Source organism: Phyllostomus hastatus, unplaced genomic scaffold, assembly GCF_019186645.2.
Source record: "Phyllostomus hastatus isolate PE091 unplaced genomic scaffold, TTU_PhHast_1.1 phas_contig_98, whole genome shotgun sequence".
NCBI classification, from domain to species: domain Eukaryota; kingdom Metazoa; phylum Chordata; class Mammalia; order Chiroptera; family Phyllostomidae; genus Phyllostomus; species Phyllostomus hastatus.
This window is the reverse complement of record NW_025333999.1, coordinates 9,754,493-9,777,316: the sequence shown is the minus strand read 5'-3', so window position 1 is coordinate 9,777,316 and position 22,824 is coordinate 9,754,493. Positions and strand designations below refer to the sequence as shown.

At 55.0% G+C, this 22,824-nt stretch overlaps 1 protein-coding gene across 2 annotated transcripts; it reads left to right on the top strand.

Annotated features, from left to right (window-relative positions):
• Nucleotides 1-16,821: 16,821 nt before the first annotated feature.
• Nucleotides 16,822-22,025, top strand: EGR3 (early growth response 3). 2 transcript variants are annotated; one of them, XM_045853221.1, is made up of 2 exons: nucleotides 16,822-17,055; nucleotides 18,337-22,025. In XM_045853221.1, exons 1-2 carry the CDS (start codon nucleotides 16,902-16,904, stop codon nucleotides 19,344-19,346), a joined length of 1,164 nt encoding a protein of 387 aa, XP_045709177.1. In that variant the 5' UTR covers nucleotides 16,822-16,901; the 3' UTR covers nucleotides 19,347-22,025. The 2 variants fall into 2 exon arrangements, with proteins under 2 accessions (XP_045709177.1, XP_045709178.1); XM_045853222.1 differs by lacking the exon at nucleotides 16,822-17,055 and adding an exon at nucleotides 17,470-17,509.
• Nucleotides 22,026-22,824: the final 799 nt, after the last annotated feature.

The window sequence follows — 22,824 nt, the reverse complement described above, 5'->3', positions numbered from 1 at the left end:
GGGACCACCTCTGGGTGTGGAACCCCTTCTCTCCCCAATTAAAAAAATCACTCAGGTCTCAGTGGTTGGATGTTTCGTCTCCTAGCCTGTCCTCCTTCAAACACCAAGGGGAGGAATTCCATTGATGTCTAGCATGGGGGCCTGTAAATACAAGTGCAGAGGGCTGTGTTGGCAGCAGGGGTCTAGATGGACAGCGAGAAGGTGGAGACCCCCAGCCCTGGACTGTCACTGAGGCACACTGTGCAACCTTGAGCCAGTCACCCACCGTCTTCAAAGTTCTGCTTCCTGAGACGTAACATTGAAGTGGGAAGAAGAGGTAGAGGGGGCTGGTTTATCACCATGGTCCTTTCCAGCTCTGACATTCAACACAATTCAACTATTGTGGGCACCTACTATGTGCCTGACCTTCCACTAAGTATGGGGTCCATGTGTGCACAGGGCAGACCAATCCAGAGGCTTGCTTCATGAACCCAGGAGGGGAGGGGCAGACTCATCAGATGACCACAAGCAAATGACAGCATATGTGACAAGTGCTCTGAGGGTGCCAGGAGGGGGCTCAGGCAAGGCCTCTTGGAAGAAGTGATGTTTAACTTCAAGGCTGAAAAGCGGGTAGAGGTTAACTACGAGTGGGCACAGGGTAGAGAGTGCACCAAATAGAAGGAACACCTCCAAGCTCCATGACTACCAGGGCCAAGGGTGGCATCTTCCAGGAAACGGAAAGCCAGTAGTGTGGCTACCTGGACATGTGAGCAAGGACTAGAACATGCCAGGCCTTGCAGGCTCAAATTTTGGACTGTACCCTGAGAGCAATGGGAAATCATGCAGTGATATGTGGACTACAGTGGGGGGTGGGGGGGAGGGCATAACCTGATTTGTGCTTGAAGAAAGCTGTGAAGAACTCCTTGGTTTCTGCAGGGAAAGGAATTTTGGTATCTACCTCCCTGGATGTCCTCTGAATGTCTCTTGGCTTTGCCTCCAAGGACCCCTTGGAGGCATCTTTTAACTACAGACTCTTTCACAGCCTAAAGTACCTCAACTGCCCACCCCCAGCTCCAGTCCTGTCAGCGCCCCTGATCTCTGCTCAGTTTCCCTCCAAGAGTTAATGACCACCCCCTTCCTTGGCTAGAGCACAGCAATGCTGGTGACTCGCATGTGCAAAGTGCCTCAAAATCCTCAGACAAAAGGGGCAGGCTGTAGCTGGGCACTGCATTATTACCCTCTTAGAGCCAGGACCCACATTAGCTAGAAGGCAGGGGGGCCCTGGCCAACCCCTCCGCCCAGCACATACTGCCAGGTAATTGGAAGATTTTCATGGTGGGCTCTGAAGAACACACTGAGCTGGAGACTGCACGTGTGAATGGGGAGAGCATTGGACCATGCTTCCCCCGGCATGGATAAATTCAGCTCCCGAAGCCTAGGACACCAAGTTCTCATTCTGAAGAAGGTCCTTTGATGCCACCCCGGGCAATAGGGACTCCTATTCCCTTCTACCCCGCCAGACACGCTTGCCAGCAGAGCTAAAAGAAGAAACAAAAGGAAATGTCCATTTGCAGTGTCATGGAAAGCAGTCCCTCAGAAGGGACTTTGTGGGTGTCTGCGAACCTCACACTCCCCGCATCCCCCACCCCGCAGGCCCAGAGTGTAATTGGCAGCTCCGGTTGGGGCCCAAGCCCGGGCTAAATGGCAGGTCAGCTTCCTAGAGCAGCCCCAGATGGAGGCGCATCCTCCCCTCTTCTGCTTTTAATTCCTTGTGGCTAGCATGTTTATTTTGGGTGAGGGAAAAAAATCGGATGTTTATCCTTCGAGGAAATTATCGGCTTGCTTTCCTTCCTTTCCCCCCTCCCTTCCCGCCCCCCCCGTGTCTTTGGGCTCTTCATTCAGTTCCAGGAGAGACCCTCATCCTCCTAGCCCCAAAATGTGAAAAAAGAACAAAGCTGGCCCAGGCTCGAGGCCACAGACAGCCCTGCCAGACAGTCCCTGGAAGCCGCAGAGAAGGAGGTTCCGTGGCAGGGAGACAAAACCTGGAGGCCAAGAGAGCTCGGGGAAACCCACCCCTGACTCTCAGCTCTCTGCCTGTGCAATATGTGGGGGCACCGTCCCTTCACACGGCCTCCTCCCAGAAAAACAAAATGAGCTCGTAGATTGCTGAGATCTCTCAAAAAGCAGCTAAGAGGGACTTCGCATACGAGAGCATCAGCGTCCCCCCTGCAGGGATCAGGAGGACTGATACTTTCATCATCATCAGACAGCGTTTGTGGAGCACCTTCTACAGCCTAGGAACTGTGCCAGATGCTTAACATGTGGCCCCTCATTCAGTGCATTCCTGCACAGCCGCACAGCCCACAGGCCCTTCATACATGTTCTCTCATTCAATTGTCACAACAATCTAATAATGTAGGTGTTGTTGTTCTCCTTTTATAGAGAAGGAAATTGACGTTCTGATAAGTTGAGGAACCTACTCCCTGTTCTGTGACTGGTGGTGATGAAGTCTGGGGTTAACTCAAGTCTTCTTACTCGGTGCTCAGAGGTCACGAGTACTCTAATTTTGATCTCTGGGCTACATAAAATAAAGGCAGGCGTTCCATTTATTCAGAAGCCAGGTGGGCCAAGAGTGAAGGCTGGAAGTTCCAGGAGAATTTAAAGGACTGTCTCTCCCAAGCCTCTTCCCTTCCCTCAGCTTCAGCTACTCTCAATCAAGTGTGACTTGTGGGGAGGGCCAGCTCCTGGACACTCCCAGCAATGGCCTGGCCCAGCTCAAGGTCATTACCATCCACCATCCCACCTGCCCAAGGCAACTACCCCAACAGTTTACCCTCCTCAACCCACTGAACCCTGCCTCCCTCCTGTGTGTTAACTGCTCTGGGGGAAGGAACAGGGTAGAAAAAGAGAGGGAGCCTTATAGGAAGGCTCCCTGATGGTGGTGATGATGATGATGGTGGTGGCAGTGATGGCAGTGGAAGGTCCAGGTATCAGGGCTGAGCAGCCTTGACATAGGAAGAAACCCTAGTAAATGCAATAGGTGGTGTAGTTTAAAAAACACAACTTTCTTCCCTAGCATACCTAAATTCACATAGAATCCCTACAACTTGATAATCCTGTAATTTCGGGCAACTCCCTTGTTCTGTACCTGTGTTTCCTCTGCAAAAGAGGTTAAAAAAAGTTTAAATGTAAGTAAGTGCCTTTCTTAAAGCTCTGCTGCAATGGTTACATGAGATAGCATGGAAGGCAGCCAGGCGCAATGCCGGGCCCGCAGGCTGCTCAGTAAATGCAGGTTTTCCTCTCCTTTCCTGCCTCCACCTCACCTGCTCTGCTCCCCAGCTCAGTAATGGGAAAGAGTCACCTTCCCCAAGTGAGCGTCCTTCTCAAGAGACCCATCAAAAGGCCAAGCCCCAGCCCAGCATCCCCCTCCCAAGCTCGGCAAAACATTGGGTGGCTTGGATCAGGAGAGACAACCCAGTTCCTTAGCAACTAACAAGCACTTCCCTGTAAAGACAAAGACCCTTCACTCAGAATGCTCCCTCCCCCACCCCTCCTCTCTCCAGGTGACTGATCTCAGTGCAGGAGTTGGGTTAGGGGCTGCCCACCCCCCAGAGGTCTAGGGGCCTCCTGCCCCACCCTCCCAGCAGTCCTGATAGTCCCTATAATTATCCCACAGGACCTTTCATCCTGGTGCTAATTACCTTTCACATTTAGCCCCGGGGGCTGATGGGAGACACATGAGGTGGGCGCACACACATGCACGCACGTGCGCACAAACACACACACAAATGCCCATACGTATTTCTTCTTCTGAGGGACCTCCCTCCGATTTTAGAGACTGGAAACTAAGACTGGGGAGAGGATCCAGTTCCTTCAGGATTCCCATCTGATCTGAGAAACAGGAGCCAAAGAACCTAGCTCAGGGAGAAGGGAGGACAGGGTCGCTGAGTGTTCTGGGGGATAGGGGCCAGGAAGAAGAACCTTTCAAAAGGACTGTGGAAAACTGCCTGGACAGAGATCTTGGCTCTGCATGCCACCTTGGTGCCACCATATGCAAGCTGTCCTGCTTAACACAGAAAGGGCATTTCAAAGGGAAAGTGAACTATTTTAATATAAAAAGAAAGGAAGAGAAACATTGGAAAGAGAAGGAAACAGAAAAGAAGGACACACAGCCAGCCGGCCATGTGGTTTGATGCAGCCAAAGAACCACCCAGACCGTGGGAGTGGAGGCCTGGTTGATTGGCAGCGCCTGTGCTGTCATTCACTGCCTTGCAAGCCCCAGCAAGTTGGCCACCCTCGTCTGGGCCTCAGTTTCTTCATCTATAAGATACTTTAGGACAGTGTTCTCCGAGGCCCCATTCTAGCTGAATGGTCTGCAATTTTGCGTGGTTATTCAAGAAAATGGTAGAGAAAGTCACTACCACTGTCCCCTTGGCTGGGAGGTGAGTGGACGCCACTAGAACAGGGTAGAGAGTGCATTCTTGGCATTAAGAATGAAATAGAGCCAAGTGCATTTGGCTGCAGGAGCCAGAGAACCCAACAGGGGGCCCAGAGGAAAGAGGAAGAGTTGCCGATCTGGAAGCTGGGGACCCTGGAATTTCAGGGAGACCCCTCCCAGAAGCAGCAGCCAGTGGCAGAGCTTATCCTTCCCAGATCCCAGCCTTGGGACACCCATTCCAGAGCCCTGGTAGAGGGAAGGTGGCAGAGCTGTACACAGGCCCTGGGTCTGCACTCAGGGACAGAGGGCAGAAATGTGACGCAGGCCCTGGGTAGGGCACAGAAGCACCCTCTTTGTTCCTTATGAACTGGAGCCCGCCCCACTGCCTCCTGGCACTGCCATAAGTCAGCTGGGCAGGGAGCAGAGGGTTTGAAGGAAAGAGGCAGAGCCTGTCAGAAAGGTGAGCACAGCAGGGCCCTAAGTTCCAACTTTTGTGTTCATTCTCATGGAGAAAGCGGACAGCGGGCTAAGTGGGTGTCCCTGAGGGCCTGGGCAGAAGAACAAGCAGGGCCAGTGCCCTAAAGGAGGGCACACACTCTCCCCACACTTACACACACACTCACCCACACAGAGGAACAAGTGGACATGCACACACATGCAAGTCATCCTAAAGCAACGGCTCCCGTATACATGTGCTGTGGCTGTCACACCAGCATGCAGTCAGCCACTCTTCAGTACAGGTGGGGACTCAGCCGCACAATAGGAACTGAAGGGACCACAAGATAAACCTCGAAGTGCTTGCCTTCCAGAGGCTCTTCCTGTGTCATGGCAGAGGATGTGGATGGACAGACACAGGGACTGCCAAGAGTCCTGTGATAGGGAGGCCTGTGGGAGTCCAGCTTCAGGAGAGGGCACTGGGAAGACAGGCTAGCGAGTAGGAGGAGGAGGCATTCCAGCCAGAGCAGTGGAGCAGCCTGTGGAGTGGAAGAGGCTCCAGGAGGAAGGCCTGACGGGTCATTGAGGGTCCCAGAGGAAAGACAGACATGAGGAAGAAACCAGCAAGTCCCCAGCCAGTGCGCCGGTAGGAACATGTTCACACTTGCTGCTCACTAGCCTGCCCCCAAACCAGGATCCACAGATGGCACCTGCATCTGCCCCCATGAGGGCACTGGTCACCACTGTCCACACAGATGCAAACGTGCATGCACACTAAAACACACCTCTGCTATACACATTCTGCATGCACACACTGTAAATACATCAGCCCACACAAAATCACATGGTGTACACACCCACTAGGTGCTCCAAGGTTTTAACTCTTCTAAGCTCTTTCTAGACACCCCATGCAAGCTGTGTATACATGCATAGTTCAGCCTGGGTAGTTGCCAATGTAGGATTTGCACACACCTACAGTCTCTGTATATGCACGTCCACTTTGTTCACAACCTACATACACACCAGCCCATGTTGGCACAGACACACACCCCTTTGAACCAGACTAAGGACCAGGCAAGGTCCAACCCCAGCTCCCACACTTTTCAGTCTCCTGATGTATTGTAGCAAGTGGATTGGGGGTGGGGGCGGCGGTGGAGGATTTATGTGTGTGCAGGGATTTGGAGGTGGGAGAGGGTAAGGGGAGATTCTGGCAAAGGAGGGGACCCAGGCCTTCCCCTGAAGTCCACAAGGAAGGCACTGAGACAGAGCCAGCAGCCTGACCTCTGGGCCCTGCCCAGCTGCCAGGCCAGGGACAGAAGAAGCTAAAAGTGGCCAGTCTGAATTGCTAAATCTGTCCTCAGTGGAGAAGGGGAAACGCGTCAGTTCCCTGGGGAAGTGGCCGAGCCCAGGGTGGCCACAGGCCCCTGGGCTTCTACTCCGATGGAAAAAAAAGTTGCTCAAATAGATCTGACGCTTTGTTTTCGAACCCAAAATACCCTGTGTCGGCAGGCGGAAGTGTGACCGCGGGAGGGAAGTGGGGCAAGAGGGGAGGGTTAGTTTCCATTGCGGCGACTTTTTCTTTCATTTGGGGGTCTAGAAGCAGTGATCAGAGGATCTGAGAGAGAGTGTGTTTGGGAGGAGAGTGCGGCTCTGAGATTGGGGCTGGGGTACCCATGGCCACAGTCACCCTGGGCCAGCTGTCCGCCCTTCCCTGGGCCTCTGACAACCGCTGGCCAGGCAACCCGTCCCCTCGTCCCCTCGCACTGTCAGAACTTTCTCTCCGGCCACCTGGTGGCAGGCTGAAAAGCCAATGGGGAGGAGAGGCTGAGGCCAGGAATAAAGGGACAAATTACAGGCAACTTTGCCTTTAGAGACTTTCCTTGGTGGACTTTGATGTCATTTTTTTAAAACAAAGATCATACTTACATACAAAAATTGTTAGAGAGCATCCAATAAAGCAGCTAGACCACAGCATAGCCCCCTCTCCCCATGCAGGATGTGAAGGTCCCGGCACCAGCACTGGCCCCAGAGTGCCAGCGCGCACTGCCACCACCCTCTCCCTTCATGCCAACTCCTCTGTCCTTGTGTCGCTTATCACCACCTCTTGTATGTCTCCTTGTTGTCCGTCCCCACCCTGAGCACTCCTCAAACCTCCTGTCTCCCCACAGCAAGGACCTGGGCTGTGTTCCTTGCTGCTGTGTTTCCAATGCCTGACACAGGACAGGCTCACAAAAGATCATTGTCAGCTGTGGAAACAATGTGGTGGGGGGGGGGCGTTCTATTGCCTCATGGGGACCTGTTAATTCAAAAATCCTGAGGCCTGCTACACACCAGATACTTGTGCTAGGTGGGGGTGCAGTGGGCTGAGAGGGAGTACAATGGGGATACAACACAAAATCAGAAGTGCTGTTGGACCTTCTGGAAAGTTCCAGGCAGGAGAGTGGCAGGCAGACATTTATTAAAGCATTACACAGATAAATGTAAAAAGGTCAGTTGGATTAAGGCGACTGAGGAGCGGTGTTTGGTTCAAATGGGGGTATCAGAAGAAGCTTTTCGGAAGAAGCGGGTGACTGAGCTGCAGGACAAACGCCCTCCTGACCTCGCCCTCCGAGTGCCGGTGCGGCAGGGCAGCTGGACGCGCTGCCTCTCGGAGGCACGATTGGGACCGGTGGCCCAGGGCCTGTGAACCCGCCGCAGTGCAGAGGCGGCAGTGCGCCTTCGGTCCCTGGGTGATATTTACCAGCTTTTAATGACGGCGGGGTAATCGCCCTAATGAACAACTCCCTCTGGGCTCGGGGCAGCAGACTGCGATGAGGAAAGCCGCCAGTGACTCACGCTGATTGTGCCGGGAGCCGGCTGCCGCTGGGCGAGAAGAGCCCCTTCTCTGCTCCGCGCGCCCTTCCAGCTCTGTCCCCGGGAGCGTGGGGCCCCCGAGGCCTGCAAAACCCTGCTCCACCTGGGAGGAGCTGGCAAACCCGGCGAGCCCACTGCCACCCTCGGGGGCCCACCTTGAGACTTCTCCCTGGGCCCCTGGGCCCTGCGCGGGTCTCTCGTGTCCCCTCCCCGCTCATGGCCTCAGCTCCCGGGCTGCCTGGGTTTGGAAGAAAGTGGACCACGCTCTGGTGCGCCCAGCGCCCCTGCTGATTCCGGGCTCTGCCAGGATTTGCATCTACCCTCCTAACCCCACTCCCTCACCCCCTTCCCGCCAGTGCCTCAGTTTCCCGGGACTGAGAAGCAGTAGATCAAGATTCTCCACACCACCCCCCACCCTGCCCCCGGGTGGCGGGAGTATTAATTACAGTTTATTCCCGGCTTTGAAGATGAAAAATGCCAAGGATCATTACCACTCGATTAACGGGGCTATTACCACTTGAGTTTATGTCTGATTAATCCTGCCCCACCCCCACCCTGGAGTCCATGTTGCCAGTGGACTCCTCAGGCTCCATTCTTCTCCTGGATTTCACAACCCAGAGTTGCCCCCCACCCCAGTCCCGCTCCGGCTAACAGTATCAGGAACCCTGGGCCTGGCAGTCATTCTTCAAATGTTTATGCAGCACTCCCATAAGCCCAGTTCTAGCTGGGGATAGAACAGCCAAGAGTACAGCCCGAGCCCCTGACTTCCTGGAACTTACTTCTAGGAGGTGCCCAGATGCCCCGGGGGTCTAGCTGGCCCAGGCCCAGCGCTGCCTCCCTCCTTGCCCTCTATGATTCCTCACTGGTCAACAAACCACAATCAGGCCTAGACCAGGCACTGAGAAAGAAGTCCTGGAAGGACAATGCTAACGGATTCTACTTATAGAGATTAAAAATAGTAATAATAAAGTTAACATGAAAACATGGGTGAGGGGAGGGGATCACAGCCCCTAGCACAGACTACCCCTCCCCTCCCCTCCCCTTCCCTTCTCATGCAGCCCTCTGCTCCTGTCCTCACTCCTGGGTCTCAGTCCCTCCTCAAGGACTCCGTCAAGCCTCCCTCCCCCCAGTCAGGCCTTCCCCTCTCCCTGAACAGGTCCCGTCTGCCAGCCCGCACTGGTCCTTCCTCTTCTGAGCTCCCTGCCTGCACTTCCTTTGAGACGCTTTGTCTTGTGCAGGCTCACTTCCACCAGAGCCTCATTCCTCACTTCCCTTTAAGCTGCCTGCTCCCTGGCAGGCAGCAGGACTCCAGTCTCAAGTATGTTCCCTCCACACAGGGTGCACAGGAAGTGCTTCCTACGTGTCTGTCTCATTGAAAGAGAGAGTTCTGTCCCAGACCTAGGAGCACTATCACCACAAGGAAATGGAATTTGGGTGGACAATGGACCCCCAATCTGTGCAGGGGCAGGGGGTGGTCTGTTCTGAAATGATAGAAAAGAAAGGACCTGGCGGGAAGGGCCAAGTGGGTCCCTCTGCTCCTCAAATTGACCGAGTTTCAGAATTACCAGCGTGGACACTTGAATTGGGTCAACAGACTCTGATGGAGCAGCTGCTAGAGACAGGTGCGGGAGTAGAGCGGGGGAGACAAAGAGGAATAAGACTATGTCTCTGCTCTTGGGAAGCTTGATGCCATCTCTTGTCTTCCAGTGACCTTCCAGGTGACATTGGGCCAAACAATTCTGCAGTATGCTGAGGGGCAGACTTCACTGCATTGTACCTCCAGCCCTTAGGGTGACGGGGTGGGGCCTGGAGCAGCATCAGTCTTTACCCAGTGGGTGTAAAAAGGGCTTCACTTTCTAAGAGGGTTAAGGTATGACAACAGTGGGGAAGCCCTGTGTAAGCTATCTGATTAAACGGGTTGCTAACACAACTGAGGAACTCAAACACTAGGCCCCCAAAACTGCTTTTCCCTGGATCCCACACTTTTGACTGCAGAGAACTGCAAAGAAGAACCCAAAAGGCTGCTCCCGACTTCCCACCTTGAGGGATCAGGCTTGTTTGAGGCTAAGGAGGGTCCTGAGGCTGAGGGCTGATAAGAGACAAGGATCTAAAGACCACAGCCATGGTGTCTGGTTTCCCAGAGGAATTCCTTATAGGGCAAGGAGGAGAGGAACCTATAAGCCCTGTGGAGCCAGGCCATGTGCCTGGGTGAATCCTCCCATCCACCCCAACCCCCTGCTCTTGGGGACTGGTGGTAGGACGAGCAATGAGAAAACCCTGCTCTGACAGCTTTCCTCTCCTCTCTTTCCCTCCTTTTTTCTCTCACTCCCTCTTTGCTCCCCCTGACTGCCTCCCCTCTGTCCCCCCATATTCATGCTTTTCTGGTTCATTTCAGATGACAAAGTTCCCCTTTCCAAAAAGCCTCATCCCCCAAGAGTCCTTTCTGCAGAGACACCATCCTTTCCCAGCTAAGTAGGGGGGCTGTCCCACAGTGGCCCCCAGGGACGATGACAGGCCATCTGAGCACATGATGCCACTTACCCTGTGTGAATTCCTGAAAAGTTCCCATTACAAGCCCTCATCCCCTGACCCATTCCTCCTCCCTGCTGAGAATTCCAACACCCCAAATATATCTAGGGTCCCCTCCCAACCCTGCCTGCAATAGAATCTGAAAGGTGTGCATTAGCAGAGCTGGCAGGGACTTAGAGGCAGGTTACCCAGTCCAGCCCCCACCAGAGGCCCAGGGCTGAGAGCACAAGGCCCAAAGTCACACAGATAACTTATGACAAAACCCAACACTCCTGGTTCCCAGATCAGGGCTTGTACTTCCCATTAATTTTTCCAGGTCTCACCTCCCATCTTGAGACCTTTCTTCCCTCCCTGCCCCAGCCCAGCCTAGCCTTAACCTCTCACCTTCTACACAATCCTCACCCCCAACCCACTGCAGTCACTCACTGCCTTGGATTTGTGTCTGAGGAGGGGTCCCCAGAGCCACTTTGGGTCCTCCCCACCCAGCAAATGTACTTTGTAACAAGTCTTTCTCCCTTTAGTCACCAGATTCTCCCAAAATCGCTTGAAGCATGATTACACACACACACACACACACACACACACACACACACACACACAAACTGGCCCTGGCTGGTGTGGCTCAGTGGATTGAGTGTGGCCTGGGGACTGAACGGTTGCCGGTTTGATTCCCAGTCAGGGTACATGCCTGCGTTGCTGGCTAGGTCCCAATTGGGCAATTAGGGGCATATGAGAGGCAACTGATTGATGTTTCTCTTGGACATCAATGTTTCTCTCGCTCTCTTCCTCCCTCCCCATCTCTCTAAAAATAAATAAAATCTTTTTTAAAAAAAGAAAGAAAACCGATTCAACATGATTATAATGAGTTGGTTTGAATTTAGGCACAAACTGGTGTTTAATATGAAAGTAAATGATTGGCTGGGACAGGATCCTATAGCCTGAGACAACCTACGGCAGTGGGACCTGAGCTCAGAGTGGCACTTGCTGTTCCTCCTCCTGGCTCCCCCTGACCTCCCTGAGCGCTGTACCCTCTCACCCTTACCCTCCCCTGGGTGGGAGCTCCTCCCCTCCCCCTGCTGCCTCCCAGGGTGCAGGGGAGCAGTGCTGAAGTGAACCTTTCCTCTACTCATTGCCTCCACAGGTTTTACACCCATATCTCCTCTAGGCCACATCTGCCCTCTCGTTTATTCCTCCTGACAGTCTTCATAGGGACAAACAGCACAATTAAGAGCAGTAGCTCTGGAGCTACAAGGCCTTGAGTTCAAATGCCAGTTCAGCCACTTCCTGGCCAGGTATCCTCCAACCAACTACTCAAACTCTTTCCAACACCTTATAACCTTCATTTAAAAAAAAATGTTGAGGGAGCAGTCCTAAAAGTTTCCTCAGAGATTGTTGTAGAGAATGGGGAAAACAAAGTATGTCCCCAGGGTCCCTGTTCAACCCATCTCCTGTGGGTACAGAAGCTCTGCAAGCCTGAAGCCTCCAGCAGCCCCCCAAAGAGGCTCAGCTCGGGCTCGGATCCAGGGGCCCCACACTCCAAAGTCATCTTGTCTGCCAACACTGAGTCCCTTCTGCAAGCTTCCAGGTAAATCCCACCCAGCCTCAGAGCTGGCTGTCATCACCAAACAAATGGCAATTACCTCTAGAGCACCAGGGAAGTTTAGCTGGGGAGAGTTCACCGGTGACCTGCCCATCTCTCTCGGGACACCCCAAAATGAAAAGCATCTGAAGACCGTCGAGAGAACTGTCATTCGGGAGTAATCCCACCAGGATGGGCCTTATACATAGGGCCTGGTGAGATCTGAGGAGCCCCAGACACTCTCTGTGCCCGAATCTCCTACCCCTACTCCTTGTCACTGGGCCTGATATCCCAAATGAGATCTCATTCCACCAGCGGTTATGAGCGCCTACCATTTTCCAGGCATGGAGCTGAGCATTGGGCTTAATATCTTTGGGTTATAATTACCCTCTCTAAGCATTTTCTTTTGAAATGCAAATACCCTCTGAGAAGGGCAATGCGTTAACTCACTAATACCCCTGAATTCATTGGGGTTTTCTTTTTTAAAACCAGTAAAGAAAGCCTGGACATCTTTAGCAAAAAAAGGGGACCTAAAGTTCAGAGGGCAAGGTGACTGCAGAACTAAGGAGCAAGACAGAGCAAGAACTGGGCCTTTTTCTTCAGCAGATGTCTAAGGCCACCTCTCCTCCTTCCTTTATTCTTTCAACAAGACCAGCACACCTGCTGTCCCCACAAGCAGCTGCGGAGCCCGTAAGTGCAGCTGGTGAGGTTAGCTGGAGTCAAGAGAGCAGCCAGAGGCTGGGAGGCCTTGGCCCCACTGCAGAGGGGTCGGGCCTGCCTTTCACCATCTCCTGAGTGAGGACGCCCTGAACCAGTGCCTACTCGCCCTCCAACAAGTCCAGGGCTTGGAGTTCAGGTAATTAGGCCCTTGGCAATCTCACCTGAGCCCGCCAATAAAACAGACAATCATCCCCAGCCCCTGTTCAGGAGGGAGAGAGGAAAGGAGGAGAAAGGGAAGAAGAGACTTTTTTTCTATGCTGCATTCAAAGCTTGGCAACCAGCAGGGAGAATGCTATTATTCTATAAGCAGCCACTTCTAACACCCTACCCCCATTACATACCCAGAGTTGTCCCCTCCTGTCACAGAACCCTGGCCTCCATCTCCCATCATCATCAGTGTGACAGGGAACACCTGTGTGGGCTGCAGCCTGAACAGGAGCCAGGCAGTGAGGGCCTGTGCTTGCAGAAGCAGGCTTCCCCCAGCATGACTCATTCCATGGCAGAGGAGGGAAGGAAGGGCACCAGAATCCCCCACCCCACGCTGAGAGCCACAGCCACCCTCCAGAAAGGTCTAGGAGGATGCTCCAGAGCATTAAAGAGCCTCTGAGTGACTTCTGTGAGCCCTGCCTCATTCCACCAGCTGCTACTGAGGGCTCCGTCCTTACCTGGGCTCCTGCAGACTGAAGACCATTTCTTACCCATCTCTATATTTGTGAAGTGACCAGCAGGCACCTGGCACACAAATAGGACTTTCTTTTTTCCCCTAAATAATAAACATTAATACTTCTGCTATATGATCACACTGATATGGGACCGAGGTCCACACCTGGCCCTTTTTACTCCCTACGTCATTTATACTCATTTCTAAGACACAAGCACAACGGGCTTTTCTGCCACATGGCAGGGTGGACGAGAATACAATTGAACAGTAGTAATTGCCATTTAGTGAGTGCTTGCTAGGGCTCTAGCCTAAGTGTTCATTGAATGAGGATCATCTAAGTTAATTCTCTCTAAGGTACTATTATCCCAATTTACAGACAAGAAAACTGAGGCTGAGGAAGAACTTTGTCCAAGATCACACTGAAATTCCAATGAATACTTATTTAATTCAAGACTCTCATGTCAAGAACTAGTAGGAAGGAGAGGGAAGACATTTGTGTCCCCCCCTCCCCCAAAAAAGCTGTACAATTTCACCAACATGTAAGCAGGCTGTGGAGCAAGCTGGCCAGCCCTGCTTGGGTGTGACAAGCCCAGCTGGCCTAAAGGGGTTCGAGGGCCATCTCTAGAGAGCCTGCACTCCTCCACCTACCTTCTTTTTTGGGGGGCCCTGGAAATACTAAAGGATCCCAAATGTTCCCACTGCCTCTGCTTTCCTAACACAGGTCTCTATGGAACAAAACTGGGGATTCTAGGCTCCTCACTTTCCCCGCCTGGAGAAAGGTCTCAACAGGTGGGGAGGAGGTGCATTGTGGTGGGGTCTTCCGAAGTTGATCCGGGCGGCCTGGAGGTCTCTTACTTCCTTCCTGTCACCTGCAGAGGCTGAGCTGTGCCTCTCGCGGGGAAACGTGGGCACTGCAGTCAACACTGGGGCCTGTGATTCGCCCAAGGCCGCGGACCTCACAGTGCCTCCGGGCTCGCAGGAACCGCGGAGACCCGGCCACCTGCGGGTGCCGGCGCAACCGGAGGCGCCTCAGAGGGAGCAGGACTGGGACGAGACTCCTGGCGAATCACCGCCGCCCCCCCGCCTCACCCCTACCTCCGGGTCTACGGCCAGAGGCCGGAGCCGCTGGCTAATATTTCCCGCCCCCCAGACCGCCTCCCTAGGTGACGCTACAGCCTGTGCGGTTCCTTTAAAGGCTGCGGGTTCCGTTCTTCTTTCCTTTTCCACTGGTTGCCAAAATATGCAAATCCGGGGACCGGAATCTGCAGCCAAATCGAGAAGGAGAAGGGGCGCGGCCGGCGCGTCACCGGATCCGCTCCTTGTATGGCTCTTCCCGGCTTGGCCCGCCGCCCGGCGACCCTCCCAGCAGCCGCCAGAGCCCCTCCCGCGCCCAGCCCGGCTCACACTGACGCCCACGTCCCCTAGCCTGCCGCCCGGCCGCCCCCCCAGGGAGGTTGCCGGGGGCGGGAGGCGCTGCACGCCCTGATTCCGGCCGGAGCCGGGACCGCTGCAGAGCGCTCGCTCCCCGAGCCGCGCGGGCGGAGGAGAGCCCGGAGGCGCAGTGCCTCCCGGGTTTAGGTGTGGGGAACCTGGCGGGAGTGGCGGCAGGGGCGGGGGAGAAGGGGCTCGCGGGCGGCGGGAATCCCTCCTTTCCTAAGAACCAGAGAAGACCGGGGGAGACCGGTCCCTCCCACCCCCAGTTCTCCACCGAGTGAAATGGAGGGGAGGAGAGCGAGGTTGTCATCTACCTCCACCGCTATGTGCAGCTCGGGAGTTCCTCCCACGCGTCCCCGGCCCGCGTGGCCCTCCCACGACGCGAGGCCCGGGGATTCTCTCTTGCTCCTTGTCAACACTCCCACTCCCCCTGAGAAATGCATGTTCCCCCAACCGACTCCCCAGCGGGGGACGCGGGATTCACCTCGCCCACGCGGCCACCGAGGAGGGAATCCTCCCACGCCAAGCCGGTGTGATTCGGGGTCGCTCCCCTACGTTCCCTTCCTCTCCTACCCTTCTCCCGGGCCTGGCCGCGCGCGCCCGGGGAACAGGCCTCGGGGAACACATCAGCCGCCTCCAGAATCTGCTGCCGCTATGGGAGGTGACAGCGCTGCGGGTTGACAAACAGGCGGCCCTTGACTGCAGGGCGCCAGGGACAGCCTGTAGAAGGCGATGCGAAGGGTAGAGACTGGGGGAGGTTGCCGTAGTGTCAGACCGTGAGTTCAGCGTGCTCCTGCTGCAACTCAGTGGCGGGCCCTTCCCAAGCAGCAATAGACAGCGGCTGCGCCTGGGCCTGTTGGGCCCTCCTGCCATCCCGTGGCCAAAGGGGGTGCTTAGGAACCGTTACGGAATTTACTCAGGATTTGGTGCACGTGCTTCCTATCCACTCAACTTCACTTTCTCTTCTTCACCACTAAAACCGCACATCCTCGACCCCCAATTGTGCGGGGTACTCGCCTCCCGCGCAACCTCTCTGCAACTAGGCTCTTCCCAGCCCCAGCGTTCAGCCGGGAGTCAGCGCAGGGTCAGGGACTGAAGGAGAGGCAGGGGTGTGGGCGGCTAATCAGAGAGAGGGAGGTGCAGAAGTTCTCGGGATACTCGACCAGGCATCCCTGATGCGCTGGAAGCCCGCTCGGAGGGACGCGCTCGCGCTCCCACGGGCTGCGCTGGGGCACCGGGCGCGAGGAGGGCGGCCGCCCCAGGTCTGAGCACGCGCCTTCCGGGGTCCCCAGAAGTCCCCGGGCTGCAAAGGGACGTCGCCCGGGGCTTTCATTTCTCTGTATTACTACGAAGGGTGCTGGAGACCATCAGCAAACGAGCCCACCCCGCTCTCGCGCCCCTCCCCCACGCGTTCCCGCTGGTCCCCCTAGTACAGACCCAGAATAAACACAGACGGCGAGGGCTTTTCGAACGCGCGCAGCGCGATTTACGCTTTGCATTCGGTTACATCCCCGTTTCCTCTCTCCTCTCCAATTGTGCTTGTTTCTTCTCTTCTGTTTCTCTTTCTCTCTCTTTTTTCAAGACCCGCGAGCGGCGCGGACTCCGCTCGCCGGCTGCGGCCCGCTTCCTGCTTTCTATGTTCCATTGTGAGGAGCTTCCATTGTGACGTCGCGCCCCTTCGCTGGGCTTTGTCTGTCCATATATGGGCAGCTACGTCACGGAGCTTTCCCGGGGCTCAGATAAATAGGCTGGTGGAGTTCCCTGGCTGGGAGCTTTTGGGCAGCAGTGAGCTTGCTAGGAAGCAGCGGGGCTGGTGGTGGAGGTAGCAGCGGCGGCAGCGGCGGCGGCGGCGGCGGCGGCGGCGGCAGTGGCGGCGGTGGCGGTGGCGGATCGGGGGGTGGGGGGGCCGCCGGCGCGCGTCTGTTTGTAAGATCAATACTGAGACCGCGTCCGACCCCCTCCGCCGAGACCCCCCCACCCAGCCCCCAGCCCAACCCCCGCACACGCCCCCCACTCAAGACCCAGCCTCCTACGGCACCGGCCCGGCACCCAAGAAGATTACCCCCATTTGCCCTCTCTCCCACCCACCCCCCAAAAAGAGAAGATCCCCTCCTCTGGCCCACCCCTTCCCCTCGTCCCTCCCCCCTCCCCCCGAACTTTCCCTCTCGCATGCTTTTCCCCTGCACCACGGATCGCCTTTCGGATGCCGCTGGCCTGGAAGCTGCGTTAGGAGCGAGCGGCGGCGGCGGCGGTGGCGGCAGCTCGGGAGTGCTATGACCGGCAAACTCGCCGAGAAGCTGCCGGTGACCATGAGCAGTTTGCTAAACCAACTGCCTGACAATCTGTACCCCGAGGAGATCCCCAGCGCGCTCAACCTCTTCTCCGGCAGCAGCGATTCGGTGGCCCATTACAATCAGATGGCTACAGGTAAGGACGGCCGGGAGGCGGCGAGGTAGAAAGGAAGGAAAGGGAGAGGAAGAGGAGGGAATCAACTAGCGATGGATGGATGGATGGATGGATGGATGGATGGATGGATTAGATGGGGGCGCGCTGGGAATTTTCCGGGGGGCGAGTTGCTTTTCCCACCCACTCCCCCCGCCCTCCCCGATCGGGAAGACTCGGTTGGCGACGCCACGGTAGAGGCTTCTGTTCTCCCGGGTGGGGGCAGCCGCCGACTGGAGGGAGGTAGGTGCGAGCGGCCGTGCTCCGGGGTTCTCCACTCAGGGGGCGCGATCGCCAGGCTGCGCGCAAGGCGTGGTGCCGTCGCCCCCTTTCCCGGGAGGAGCCGAGCGTCCCTTTCACTCGAGCTCTTCCCCTTACTCCCTCAGCCCCCCACCCGGGATGGAGCCGTGTGCGGCGTGGAGTCCCCGCGGTGGGAGAGGTACTGCGACGCTACCTTTCCGGGGCGTTCAGCAAACCCGTGGGGGTGTGGGGACGGTGAGGAGAGGGAGGGGGTTCACCCCGAGCGGAGTCTGCCCCGGGGGGCGATCCCTGGGGGGAACAGCTTGGAATGAGCGGCCACTCCCGGCATGGAGACACGAGCCGGTTTTCCGCCGCCCTCCACCCTCGCGAGGGGCTGGGCTTTCTCCCTCCAGCAAGAGCCGAAAGCCTCTTCAGGCCCGGAGGAGGCTGGGCCGAGTGGGGGTGGGTGAGGTGGCGGGCGAGCTCCCTTTTCGGGCAGTACCCCTCTACGCGAGGAGGACAAAGCGTCAGAGCTCCCGGGGTCATCGACCCGGGCGCAATGCGCAAGGAGGGCTTCGTCGGGCAAGAAAGGCACTGCGTCCGGGTGCGGACAGGGCTAGGGGGGAAAGGCCGAGTTGTGTGCACTAGAGAGCGAGAGCCCGGCGCGCTCCGGGTCTGAAACTACCTGTAGCTGCAGCTACCTGCCCGCCCTACCTCAGAAACAACAATGCTTCGCGTGCGCGCGCGCGCGCGCGCGTGTTTGGTACGTGAGTGTGTGTGCGCGGCGTGTGCGGTGTGTGTGCAGCAGCCACTCCACACCCCGATCCGTAGTATTTTGCTGTATCCAGGTTGCGCCCGGGAGCGCGGCACCGCCCGCTTTGCGCCGGGCGCAGCTTTCCTCTTACCCCATGCACAGCGCACTCCACCCGGCCGCACCCTCCACACCTGGGCAAGGACCTGGGCTCCCGGCCCCTGGAGTCAGCTTGGCTTCACTCACCCCTCCCCTCTCTCCCCCGCTCTCCGCAGAGAATGTGATGGACATCGGTCTGACCAACGAGAAGCCCAACCCGGAACTCTCTTATTCCGGCTCCTTCCAGCCAGCCCCCGGCAACAAGACCGTGACCTACTTGGGAAAGTTCGCCTTCGACTCCCCTTCTAACTGGTGCCAGGACAACATCATTAGCCTCATGAGTGCTGGCATCTTGGGAGTGCCCCCGGCCTCAGGGGCACTCAGCACGCAGACCTCTACGGCCAGCATGGTGCAGCCACCGCAGGGCGACGTGGAGGCCATGTATCCGGCGCTGCCCCCCTATTCTAACTGCAGTGATCTCTACTCGGAGCCTGTGTCTTTCCACGACCCCCAGGGCAACCCCGGGCTCGCCTATTCCCCCCAGGATTATCAATCGGCCAAGCCGGCCTTGGACAGCAATCTCTTCCCCATGATTCCTGACTACAACATATACCACCACCCCAACGACATGGGCTCTATTCCGGAGCACAAGCCCTTCCAGGGCATGGACCCCATCCGAGTCAACCCGCCCCCTATTACTCCCCTGGAGACGATCAAGGCATTCAAAGACAAGCAAATCCATCCAGGCTTCAGCAGCCTGCCCCAGCCGCCTCTCACGCTCAAGCCCATCCGGCCCCGCAAGTACCCCAACCGACCCAGCAAGACCCCGCTCCACGAGAGGCCCCACGCGTGCCCGGCAGAGGGCTGCGATCGCCGCTTCAGCCGCTCGGACGAGCTGACCCGGCACCTGCGCATCCACACTGGCCACAAGCCCTTCCAGTGCCGGATCTGTATGCGGAGCTTCAGTCGCAGCGACCACCTTACCACTCACATCCGCACGCATACGGGCGAGAAGCCCTTTGCCTGTGAGTTCTGCGGGCGCAAGTTTGCGCGCAGCGACGAGCGCAAGCGCCATGCCAAGATCCACCTCAAGCAAAAGGAGAAGAAGGCGGAGAAGGGGGGTGCGCCTTCCGCGTCCTCAGCGCCCCCAGTGTCCCTGGCCCCTGTGGTCACCACCTGTGCCTGAGGCTCGGGCCCCCAGATTTCCACTTTTCCCCTCCAGTGTCTCCCTGCTGCTAGCCTGAAAGCAGCGGGAAAGCTAGCCACGGAGGCGCAGGGGTGGCTCCCTGGCCTCTCCATGGACGTAAGGCCCCTTGTCCCCCTTCGAAGTCCCCCGTTTCCACCCTTTCACACCGGCCAACCGTCGGGGGCCAGGGCAGGAGGCGCCTTGTCCCCCCACCCCTTTAGCCAAGGCGTAGGAGGTGGAAAGGTGGCGTCTAGCCCGCTTTGTTCAGTTCGGATCGTCTTGATCCAGGGGCCTCTGGGCTGCGCCAAGGACCTGCGGGGGACTGAAGGCGGGGCCCGCCTAAGTCTCGTCTGACCTAAGCACCTCACGGGTCTCCCCAAGTCTCCTTCGGTTCTCCCTCGAAGGAAGATCCGAGACGGGGGAGAGGGTAAGCAGCGCACCAAAGCGCAGAGCTTGCTGCCTGCCGCACGCACGCGCGCCTGCGTGCGGGGATGCGCGCGAGTGTGCGTGCTGGCGTGAGTGTATGTGCGTGTGTGTGTGTGTGTGTGTGCGCGCGCGCGCGCCTGTGTGTCAGACTCTTGAGCTGAACTGGGCTGCGTCCACCCCAAACTCTTCCCTACATCGGGTCTCCAGGCCCCTGGGGACTGTCCCAGGCTGGGGGCCTGCACGTGGCCAGATGAGAAGGGTCTTCCATCTGCTCGGAAATAATGTTTCTCACAGAAATGCCTCGGATGCCACCGCCGCGGCGCCGCTACTGCCGCTTAGGGTTCGGTCCCTCCCTCGGAACCTCACCTTTTCCAAGCACTTCCCTGTTAGGCCTCAGAGCAGTTTGATTTGCGGGGGGGAAAGCAGCTATTCCTGAACCTGTCTTTTTAAAAATTATTTCCTCAGCCTCACTTTTAAAAATCTACGTCCTGAGTTTGCCCTCTGCCCTTCCCCCCTTCTCCCCTCTAAGCCTTCTCCCATCTTGTTCAAAATCTTTTCCCGGAAAGGCAGGCCTCAACCGGCCACCCCATTTCACCTTTTTGTCTTCTCCCACTCACATACCTGTGTCTTCTCCCCCCTTTGGTGGAGAAGCAAGCTCTTTTTTTGCCCTTGGTCAACAGGTAGACTTCAAATCTATGTATGTGGGGGGGGGGTGCACACACACATATATATACATATATGACATACACACGATACGTATTCCTATCAAAATAAAATTTCTAAGGTACTTGGCTATTCAGTGCAGTGCACTGGAATAAAATGGTTTATTTTTTATGAAAAATTTAACAGATTATATCTATATATGTGTGTGTGCACTCAAGTATATATACATACATGTGTCTGTTATGTATGTATATATACATACATATACATGCATACACATCTCTGTCCAAGTTTTCCTCCTGAGACATGGAGATTTTTGCATTCACCCATGTTGACTAACGAGGTGTACCTTTTCCATGCCCCCCTCTCACCTTCTCCCTGCCCTACCTCACCTCCTCTGAGGCACCCCCCCGCCCCCAGCCAGTCTCCACCCAGGGGTCACTCTTTCAGAGTGGAGCGGTAGGGAAGGCTGCTCTCTGACACAGCTTCCAGCGCAGGCCTGACTGAATGTACTGTCCCCTATCCGCATTATTTCTCCTGTGGTCAGCGAGCTGCCCGGAGAGGAGGAACAAAGGTCTGGAGTTTACAGAATGTCTGTTTTTAAAGTCACTTTATGCGTTACCCACCTTTTTTTTTTTTTTTAAGAAAAAAAAGCACTGTTTTTTTTTTTGTTTTGTTTTTTGGTGTTTTTTTTTTTTGGTGGCAGATAAATAATACTAAAAGAAGTCTAGTGAAAGGGAAAAATCAAAGAGCAGGGGGTTGTGGATTTCCAGGCACTTGGACTTTTTGTAGAAGGAGAGAGAAGAGGACGAAGTTTGCTAGGAGGGCTCATATTTTTTCAGCTGAGAGGTAAAATCTTTCTTTGCAGAGACAGTATTTTGCTGAATACTTTTTATAATGTGATGATTATTAAAAACAAAAATTTTGGTCACTTCAAAGCTGGAAGGAGGAATCAGATACCCTTTAATATTTTCCTGCTCCTTCCGGCTCGTGCATGTCACTGCATGATGACTTTGAGTTCCCTTTGTTTTAATACAACTGTTCTCAGACATTTAAGCTAAACTAAGAGAAAAATAACTTTGTTGCCAAAACGTTGTGCTATCCAGATTTTTTTTATATGTCTGCATGTTTTAAAAAACAAAAAAACAAAAAAATGCACTCTAACTTATGTGAACTGAGAGAAAAAAATCAGGTTTTAAACAGGAAAACCTATGGGGAATGATATTTTTTGAAAGACTTTTGTATAAAGTTGAGTACTTAGAAAAAGACAAACCAGATGTAATATATTTTGTGGATGTTTTTATTTCTTGGATTTATAGTACCTTATACTAAGGTTAAAAAAATATGCTTGATATTGTGAAAAGGTGAGATTCTTCACCAACATTTCATCTGCTCCTTTGTCACATTGTTATGCCGATATAATATAGTTCATGAAAACAGCATTTTTAAAAACCGAAATATTGAAATGGTGTAATGTTGTACCATTTGCACTGTGAGCAAATGCTAATACAGTAAATATATTGTGTTTGCTGACAATCAGCCGGCCTATAAATCTCCTTATTTTATTGTTTTCATAGCATAAAGTTTTGGTTTGGCCTGTTCTTTGTCTTGTTTTGTTTTTGGCTGGTTGTTGGTTTGATAGGTTCTTATGCCTGCTTTGCCGTTCTTGCTCTGAAAACCGTCCGTGTGGAAATGTGGGATTTGGTGTTACTGGGAGTTGGTCAGAACTTTGTGTGGCTCCGGTGGTGCCCGTGTTGAGTGTTCACTGTGGCTCCAAGAGAATAGAACTTTCCCCCACCCTCCTAGGGACTTTAAACTGCTGGAGAGATTACATGAGTGGATTAGACAAACTCATGGGATTTGAGGCTAGTGGCTGGAACCTTCCAGAACCCTTCTCTGTGGTTTCCAATGGGCATTTGAGGGTAGAAATAAGGAGCTCCCCTGATTTATGAACTACTCTCTGACGGTCACAGGGAGCACCAGAATGGGACCTCTGTGACGGGTGTCTTGCTAAAGCTTTTGAAGCTTGAAAAACAGGTGGAGACTTGAGAGGGGTTCTTCAGGGTTGGCAAGATAACCAGGGAGATTGGAAGCTCTTTTGTGGTCACATAATTGGGGGAGATCAGGTTTAAAGGTCTATAACTTCCATTCCACTTGGACAGGATTTTCCAGGCCTCGTATTTGTAGCTGCCTAGGAAAGGTGGTCCTGGCTGAAACCTGTGTTTATGAGCTACCCAGGGATATGATGCTTTGAGATAAGAAAGAACATTCAGGTTTGGAGAACATACAGGGAATGTATTTACTGCAGTAACCCCTCACATCTTACAACTTCTGTCTCTCATGAAAGTGATGCTTGCCCTCTGAGCTTTCTTCCCAGAACCTTCCCTGT

Excerpts from the sequence above, each read along its gene's own strand:
- EGR3 (XM_045853221.1), top strand. The coding sequence starts at position 16,902 with ATGACCGGCAAACTCGCCGAGAAGCTGCCGGTGACCATGAGCAGTTTG. Across the intron at positions 17,056-18,336 it reads TTACAATCAGATGGCTACAG|AGAATGTGATGGACATCGGT; the intron begins GTAAGGACGGCC and ends CGCTCTCCGCAG.